This window comes from Hippocampus comes, unplaced genomic scaffold, assembly GCF_001891065.2.
Source record: "Hippocampus comes isolate QL1 unplaced genomic scaffold, H_comes_QL1_v1.1 scaffold179, whole genome shotgun sequence".
Lineage (NCBI taxonomy): Eukaryota > Metazoa > Chordata > Actinopteri > Syngnathiformes > Syngnathidae > Hippocampus > Hippocampus comes.
This window is the reverse complement of record NW_017804805.1, coordinates 316,390-325,974: the sequence shown is the minus strand read 5'-3', so window position 1 is coordinate 325,974 and position 9,585 is coordinate 316,390. Positions and strand designations below refer to the sequence as shown.

General features: G+C 40.9%; 1 protein-coding gene across 5 annotated transcripts in view; it reads right to left on the bottom strand.

Annotated features, from left to right (window-relative positions):
• Positions 1–4,140: 4,140 nt before the first annotated feature.
• Positions 4,141–9,585, bottom strand: part of pdzd2 (PDZ domain containing 2) — a 95,681-nt gene continuing 90,236 nt past the window's right edge. For 4 of the 5 annotated variants that reach the window (XM_019896858.1, XM_019896946.1, XM_019897032.1 and 1 more), the window contains 5 exons: positions 7,972–8,080; positions 7,777–7,878; positions 7,162–7,432; positions 4,789–4,911; positions 4,141–4,568 (listed from right to left, as the gene is read on the bottom strand). In XM_019896858.1, the coding sequence (XP_019752417.1) occupies positions 4,402–4,568; positions 4,789–4,911; positions 7,162–7,432; positions 7,777–7,878; positions 7,972–8,080 (772 nt within the window). In that variant the 3' untranslated portion in view covers positions 4,141–4,401. The remainder of the gene's footprint in view (positions 4,569–4,788; positions 4,912–7,161; positions 7,433–7,776; positions 7,879–7,971; positions 8,081–9,585) is intronic. The other variant, XM_019897116.1, reaches the window with a different exon arrangement.

Below are 9,585 nucleotides of genomic sequence, written 5' to 3'. Positions count from 1 at the left end.
TGCCATCACTGGTGGCACGCAAAAGCAAATCATCTGTGCCAACTTGCTAAAAACTGTACTGAAATGTCCAATTGTCATCTGGAATAAATAACGTTAAGACTTTGCAATAATTTTGTAACCCTGTTTAGTAAACAGGGTCACAAACTCACTTGAACAATAATTGAACAAACTACTATAATTGACTGATTTCAAAACTAGTAATCTATTACTTTGTTGTGTACAAGTAATACTTTTGTGGTCATAACGGCCCTCCGAGGGAAGACATAACTCCAAATTTGCCCGCGGCTAAAATGAGCTTGACACCCCTGTTCTATATTGACCACAAACAAAAATAAGTCATTTACAAACACTTGCGATGCCGTGAAATGACAAACGGCAGCGGAAGGAGGTCGAATGGAGTCGCGCAAAATACGCTTGCTCTTTCCCTGCTCCGTGCGACGCGGCGATATTCAAGTGGTGTATTTGTTTGTTATATACTACTTCTAATACTACTGCTATATTAGAATGTTTTATGTTCTGTGTGAATAAAGGTGTTTTTTTTAATAGGACAGCGAATTTCTCTCTGCCTTTCGGCTGCCTCGCCCAATCACAAATCACACTCGATTACCTTCATGACCTCGCACACAATCGGAAATTACAGAACTCAAGAGCTTTTTGCTCAACGCAAGCGCAGGTTTCCAACAACATTCCAAAATTATTACGTATACCACTAGAATGACTGATCTATACAGTATGAGTATTACGTCAAACAAATAGCTCACCATATTACTCCTTATCTGGCCTTGGTATTCTATTCTATTGCAGTCTAGCCTACATATTCCATTTATGTACAATGTATGTTATGGAGCATAAACAACAATGACAAGCCATACACATAAATGTGCTGTACACGAAACTATGGTTTTCTGGCATTCTGGTAATAAATATTTGTATTCAGAAATCACTGTTAAGCATTAAGGCTCATGGTATCGTTTTCCATAGGTTCAATTTAGAGCAATGACAATGATGCCTCATCAAAAATGCTCCGTTGTTTATCAAAACATAGCTAGGTTGTTGGCCATCCTTGTAATGCAAATTCTTTTTAGTCCTTTTTTTAAACTGCATTTACTTTTGTGGTGCATTTTACCTCTCTGTCTTTTAGTCCCAATAATAGCACCTCTTCCATCAAAGTCAGGCGCGTTTCTTTGGAGTCCCCGATTTCTTCATCACCTTGCTCTTCTCCGGGTCTCGACTCTTGGTCCTCTTTAACCGTCGGACGGTCTTTGTCAGCGGCGTTCCGAGAGGCGTCGGTTCGCCTCTGTACAAGGCCCGAACTCCGCTGAGTCACCGAAGTCATGTCAGCTAGGTAACTTAACAAGGAGGAAACAACAACACGCCTCGGACTCCCTTCGCCGAGATCACACGTCACTTAGACAGAACCATCATATTAACCTGTAGTGTAATTTCTGCTGAAGTCTCTGTCTTCGTCGCTGTTATAACTAAACATGGCCTCTTTCTTCTTTCGTATTTCCATCCACGGGTAAGTGCTGCATTCGCGTAAAGTGGGAAGTCGCACTGATCCGACTTTCACATCCCAGTTCCGACCTCAAAGCGTTCGAAGCAAATGTAAACAACAAATATGGCCGATTTCGATAAATTATTTGTTGGTCTGGTTCATCACCGTAGATTTTGACCTGCAGCAAACTTTCTTGATAATTTCCTTAATTTATATAAAAAAATAAATATCTTATCTTCAATACATTTCACCAAATAACTTCATGCCGCTAGATAACGGCATATCTTCAACCACTGCGTACAAATCACATTGTGTTCTGTTAAGTTATTTTGAATATATTGTTGTTTTGTAATCCTTCGTGAGGATAAACGGATATGAAAATTGATACATGGATATTGTGGCGTCGCTGGGAGTCTGGATGCTCTCCCTGCATTCTTTGCAGCACTAAGAATGCAAATAGTGTTTAAGGGCATGTTTTGTGTACGTGGTTTATTCTGTCATTGTTTTAGTTGTTTTATTATTAGCTAGTATTTTATTCAGTTTGCGATAAGTTTGGTTTTGATGTGACACCGTGATTGTGCATGACATGTTGACTCATGACTTACCAACACTTGTCGTAGTGCCGGGTCAAAGTTAAACGTAAGCATGTACTTTTGATCATCAAAATCAAATATCTTTTGCCCTTACTACTGCTTGCGCGCGCGCGCGCGCGCGCGCGCGTGTGTGTGTGTGTGTGTGTGTGTGTGTGTGTGTGAGAGAGAGAGAGAGAGAGAGAGAGAGAGAGAGAGAGAGAGAGAGACTGACTGACTGACTGACTTAAGTGAAAGAACGAATAAATGAACAAATGTAGATACAGTATTTGACTTTCACGGTCTGTGTCGCCATGTCATCGCCATTGAACTCTTTTTTCCGACTTCGCAAATTGGACCTCCCAGTTCAAAGGGGCACTTCTTGTAAATGTACATTTCCTTGTGGCAAATGCGAAAAGTCCGACTACCTGCGTAATTTGAATGCAGCATAATGGACAGTCTATAGCCTGAAGCCGGAGGGAAGCCATCTTGCGTTGCCACTGTGACTGACCCCCCAGGATCGCTGTATGGGGTAAAAAGAACAAAATACAGACTTCACTTCTGTATAGAGTATAGAGCGTATATTTTCTCCGTATCGTAACTGACAGATGTTAGGTTCACTTTTCAAATTCATCTGGCTGAAAGAAGAAGTCAAGGGTCAGGGGGTGCTGGAGCCAATCCGAGCTCTCTCCCGGCGGTAGGTGGGGTACACGGCCAATCGCAGGGCACAAATAGACAAAACAACTACAGTACAGTATTTGCGCTCACAATGTCATTGTTCAGTTCTGTTTGTTTCCAGCAGGTGGGAGAAGGAGGTTTCCCTTCCCGCTCCCATCTGATCCAACAGCTTCCTTCTGTTCAAAACGATTGCTAAATCGACACTAGTTGTTGAATAATTCACCTCGCTCTAGAGTCTTGTCCGAGTGCTTATTTTTTTTTAAACATTCTGTGATCTCGCTTTTTGTGTTGTTTTTCGTTCATATTAGGTGCCATGATGGCTGTTGCTCATCATGGCATGCGTGTGCACGTGCGTGCTTGTACAGTGTTTCCTTGTTTTTCCCATTTTTGTATTTGAACTTTTTTATAGAGTTATCCTCTGTTTTTTGGTTTTCTTGAAATTGGCTTTTCCTTGTGCTTTTGTGACAAGTGATTTTGCATCATTGTTTCTCTTGCCTTTGGCAACTTAAGTGCTTTTATTCAGCTTGTTATTATCCTGGTTCTTTGTTACAGGCGTTTAATGTTGTACTTTGTCGGTCTTGCGACCTTGTTTTGTAATAAAACCATTTTTCTATCCAATCTTATCCTGGTCTGCATTTGTGGGATCCGCTTCTGTTCCGCATTGGACCGGAACACGAACACAATCACACCGACAGTCAATTAAGAGTTTCATTAACCTGCCATGCATCTTTTTGGAATGTGGGAGGATACCGGAGTACCCGGAGAAAACCCACGCAGGCACTGGGAGAACATGCACATTCCACACAGGAGCGCCGGAGCCGTAATCAAACCCTGCACCTCTGAACTATGAGGCCGACATGCTAACCAGTCGACCACCGGGCTAGCGACCATAACAGTACCTCTGAACTATGAGGCCGACATGCTAACCAGTCGAACCGGGCTAGCGACCATAACAGTTCCACATTTTTTGTTTGTTTGTTTTAAACAGCATGGTGAGCCATGTCAAAAGATATTTTCAGTATATGTCGCCGGTCACTAAAATTTGGACACCACTGCGTTAGAGACTGAAATTCCAATTGATGGCCCGAGAAACAGATTTGCCGTCACTTTCTATTTGTCTCAAAGAAGCAACCACGCACCGGAAAACAAAACTAAACTATTGATACGCTACACAATGCCCAAAGAAAAAAAAAATATTTCCAAAGGCAGTGGATAAAATTAACAGATCGATATCCTCCAGAGGACGGAACTATCTAAGGGGATAAGGGGAGTCTGTACGCCCTCAAACAGCCTTGATTGATCAAGGATAAAGTTTAGCTTTGGCACTGTCCAAAAGACATATGAAGTACAGTTATTAATTAATACGTATTAATCTAGAAGGAAAAAAATCTTTAGTTAAAAAAAAATTACATTATTTTAATTGCAAATCACATTCATGATCAATATTAAATAAAATGTAAACAAACCTTGAGACACATCTCACTTGGTACATTACAAACATCAGGTAGTAACAATATGTAGAACAATCACAAAACAAGAGACATTTGTAAAAGAACATTTGTAAGACTGCAGAAAATGCCCATTAGCTCGACAACTTTGTTTCGTAGCACTTGATCTCTTTGTTGAGAGTGGTTTCAAAGAAGTTCCTCCTTCTAAGAATTACAGCCAGGCACCAAGCTTGCGGATGACAAGTTGATTGGGCCCTTCATTAGTTGCTTTAATCATTTTCCAGGCATCATGATGCATGAGACCTTCCAGAGAGAATCCATTTATTGACAAGACCTCATCGCCAACCTCCAGCCGCCCAGACAGCTCAGCAGGACCTCCTGTCATGCAGGGGCACAAGCAAATCAGTGTAAACCCGTATTACCTAATTTCATTTCCCCAAATCAACATTCAGCTTTTAACCCTTTCATGCACTCTGTAACCTGACATGATAAGCTGTCCACTGTAGTAACCGCTGTCCCTGAAGGGTTAATAACCACGCTCCGCCCCCCAGAAAACAAAAAAAACCAAAACAAAACAATACAAAACAAAAATCATCACCTTTAAAGATGCGTTTTACAGTTAGGGGCTTGTCTCCATTACTTGAGGATTTTCCTCCATCCAGACTGAAACCCAGGCCAGCAGTCGTCTTGTGAAGCTCAACTTTGAAAACCCCATGTGGATCTAGATTTTCAGGGACTAACAGGACATGTTAACTTACAGCATGTTGTGCAGTACAAGTAGAAGTAGAAGTACAGTAAAGGCTTCTCCATTGTGGGTTCCCATTTATTTGTATTAATTTTTTTGGTGGGAGTTTATTAATTTTGTATATTTGTCTATTGCTGCCATTTTATGGCAATGCTTTGAGTTTAAATCTCACGGGATAATTAAATCCCCATATCTACTGATCGGGCCACTCGGAGTGTCGATGTCTTTTTATCAGCCACTGATCGGCCTTTGTTTTCTGTCAGTTGGACACATTACACGCTGCCCGCTTTGCTGATCAGTTCCACATTTCCCAATTTGTACGGGATGAAATGTTAGTGGCAGGGCATCCTGACATGGGCTGTTCACTGCAGTTCCAAGACAGCATTGATGGAAAATAAACACAGACCAGCTTGCAACTGCCCATCGCCATGTTTACCACACCAAAAAAAGAAGTCACTTGTGGAGAAGGGCTTTGACCATGTTAATGCGCAGTTGTTCTGGCAACAGCGACACCTTTATTTCAGCATTGAAACAAGAATGAACTGACTGTATCATTGTCGTAATGTTGGTTGGTGTGAGTGTACAGTTTTTTACATCGTACAATATTTTTGTGTTATTCATTGATCTTGCTTTTTCTTAATAAACCGTCCCCTCCAAAAGATTTGGAACGGCAAAGTCAATTCTTTTGTTTTTGTTGTATACTGATGACGACATTTGGGTTTCAGATCAAAAGATGACTAAACTTACTGCCCTGAACTAAAACGTGAGTAGGCTTCATATTTTTTTTGCAGATTTGGAATGTTATGCAGGACAAACATAGTACCTCAATAATATTACACTTTTGAGTGAGTTTTTTTTTTTTCAAATGTTTCAAGAGTTCTTGCACTAAATGTTGGGTTCATGTTCAGCACTTTTGTGCCATCCTTGAATGGTCATTTTTATGCAAGAGAACCCTTCAGACTCTTTCTTGTTGGGGAGGGATTGTGGATCCTTTAAACATGCATTAAAAAAATGTATTCTCAAAAGGATTAAGAGCATGCATTTTGCACATACACGTCCATCTTGTTCATATTTGAAAGAGCATTTTTGTCGTACATCTGATTTGGAAGGCGTGGTCAGATGTGCCCCCCCCAGGAGCACTGAGTTGTGGTTGCCGCTCATTGAGAGATAACATTTAAAAAAAAAAAAAAGTGAACTGCCATAAATGCTATAATTACATACCGAAGGTGTACTTGTATACTGCGGATTTCTCTTATTGATCTGGAATGTAACCCTCATGATGAAGGGGGATTTACTGTAATCTTGACGCGCAGTATGTGATGGTTTTGGACGTACAGTGGTACCTCTACTTATGAACGTCTCTTCATATGAAATTTTCAAGTTATGAAATGCCTCAACAGGAAAATATTGCGTCTTGTTACGAAAGAAATTTACAGATATAAAAGGTATAAACACAGTCTGGGCTGCTACTTGCTGCTCTGAGTTTCCTCAACGCAACATACTTATAGCTGCTCTGCTATTGGCTATTACAGAGCATCATCCTGGCATCCCATTGGCTAAGCGGGACTTCTACGGTATGCATGTAGATCGATAGACGTGTGTTTATGCAGCATCTTCGTCATTCGCCCCTCAGGCCATGAGGCACTTCGATAGTTTTATGTATATGTGAATCACCCAGAAAAAGTGTTCACCAGTCGCGCGATCTCTCACAATGCTGATGTTTGCCTTGGACATTTTCGAAGGATTCCTAAAAGCTAACAAAAGCAATCGCCCTTGGATCAGCTCTTTACAAAACGCCAGGCAAAAAACACTTCTGAGCAAGAACATGAACTAAAGAGGGCAAAAAAAAAAAACGATGACGACGCAGTTAAAAGTTAAATGACCATCATTTTAATTCTTGACTCAATTCTTTTTTTTTTGACATTATGCATAACTTTCATTTATTGTGCAATAATCTCGTTGTAACATGTATTTGTGACATATTTTGATGCATTTTTATGCTTGAGAAACCATTTATGTCTGAATTTTCGGGGGCTTGGAACCTATTGGGACATTTACATGGAAAACGTGTGCCTACTTACAACATTTTCTAGTTAACAAATTTCTTCCAGAACCAATTAATCTCATAAGCAGAGGTACCACTGTATTTTTGAATTTTAAAAAATGACAGATTTTTGCTGCTACTAGTTTCATTATTATCCCAGTTAGTGAGAATCAAGGTCGTACCTGTACTTGTCTCCAAAGACATCTTGGTGCCAGATAAGCTCATCTGTTGCTGACTGGCGGAGTCAAGCTTTTCAGTGGTTTTCTTTTCACTGACCACAAATCTGCAAATAACTACTAAGGCTTGCTTGGATAGTTTAGCTTGATGTAGGCAAGAAACGGCCTCGGCATGGGTTTTACCATCCAGACTTGTGCCATTTATAGATACAATTCTGTCACCTCTCAGAATCGTGCCCTCTCGGCTGGCTGCTCCTTTGCTGAAGACTCGATGAACCTGGTGACACGTGGAAATTGGGAGTAACTGGCATTGAACAAGTTCATGCACTGCTTTGACCTATGTTACCTCAAGCGACTCGTGTTGGATTTTTTAAAATGTTGTCATAAAAACGACAGGAGTCTTGGAATGTGTCAAGATCAACTAAGAACACAGAACAGACAAGACGTATGGCGTGCTAGGCCCAAATTCTGTCACTTTTGGATGAATGTGTCTGATAGTCAACACGTCATTGAGTGCAGTGCCCGGTGGGTCTTGCTGCTTGTGTCAGCGTCTGAATGTATTAATTTGGTAACTTAAAAAGTATTTGGAGATACAAAGACAAGAACATTCAATTTACTTACGGTGATTGTCTTCTGCTCAAGGTCACTCCCACCAGCAATACTAAATCCAAGTCCTGAGCCTTCTTCTTTATGAAGGACTACAAGGTGCGTATCATTGTTAACCTGGGCAAATCAGTCAGAGAAAAATTTTATTGACAGGGATGCAATTAACTGTGGATGCAATAACGAGTGAGAAAATAGGCCTGAATGTGATACCTCTTTGAAATTGTTTGTTTCCTGGAGTCGGGCAGGCATGTTTGTCGTAGATGTCTCAAGTGCTGGCAATTTAGACTGACTGACAGGAGAAGCATTTTGCACTTTTAACCTGTACACAAAATAAATATTTTTGTAATATTTTTCACATTTGAACAATTGCAGAAGTAGAATTTTTGGCATCATGATATCGGTGTCTCTCGGCACGTGCAATTTGTTTCAGGCAGGTTAAGTCCATTTACAATCATGGCAAAAGGGGCTAGAGTTGAGAGTCAAGACTGTAATTGTGAAAATTCTGATGGTGCAACAATGCAAAAGGCAGAACTAATGCGCGGGGCTAAACATTCTAGTTTGATTGATCTTCAGTGTGATGCACCACTGAAAAGCACAGTCGATTTTTGATGATTAAAAAAACAAAAAAACAAAAACACGATTCAGCCAATGAGAGGCAGTAAGAATCAAGAAACAATTATGTTACTGTTCACTAAAAACAACAATATGATTGTATTGTTACAAGGTAACAATAAAACCAAAAAAGGTGTTAATGTCAGGTTGAGTTGACCAAATGTTCGTTTCTGTATGCTTTGAGGCTAGTCGCTTGCAATAGTGTTGTGCCCGTCACCATTTTGGGGCTGGGTGCTGCTGGCATTGACATGTCATGTGGTTCTGTATCATTGCAACTATGTGTGAGTTTCCCTGTCCTACTCTCAGCGAATTATGGATGAAAATAAAAATGAAGATGTGGCCCAGTAGTCGAGTGGTGAGTGCATGGGTTTTCTCCCGGTGCGCCGGTTTCCTCCCACATTCCAAAAACATGCATGGCAGGCTTATTGGACACTCTAAATTGTCCCTAGGTGTGAGTGTGAGCAAGGATGGTTGTTCATCTCTGTGTGCCCTGCGACTGGCTGGCAACCGGTTCAGGGTGTCCCCTGCCTACTGCGCGAAGACAGCTGGGATAGGCCCCCGCGACCCTTGTGAGGATAAAGTAGATTGGAAAATGAATGAATGAATGAAAATGAAATGCAAGTTTCTCTCTCCCGCTTCCTGTGGATTACATATACTGAAATATTGGAATTTTAAAGGATTTTGAAGTTAGTTGTGCGGCTCTGCTTAGGACACACACAGGACCGTATTTTGGTAGACTGTTGCTTGTACGCTTCCCTTAAAAATGGGCGTAACTTCATCTTTATGCCAGTGCAAGTTTAGTCTACCGTGTTTGAGGCCTTGTTGCGCCTCTCTGGGAATTCCAACACCCAGAGTTGTCTTGTCTCTGACTCTTCCTGATAATTTGGTAACAGAAAGTACACGTTCTGTGTAAAAATGGATGTATTGCCATTTTTGTGCCTTTGAAATGGTCTAATTCAGCGTGTTTGTGAATTTGATAGATGCGCTACACTTCACTGGGCATTCCTGCCATGCTTTCTGGCTTAATTGCAAATTAGGTGACGAAAAGTAGACTAGATTTTAGACTTGCATAAATCAGGTCGAACTCAAAGCGCAGGTGGCATACTATGGTTTTGGTGTATCTGATCGAGGGGCAGGCTGACAAATTCGGAGCTCTGTGGACGTGCGTGGTGAAAGTCAGCGGATTTTATCCATAAATTTATAATATATATA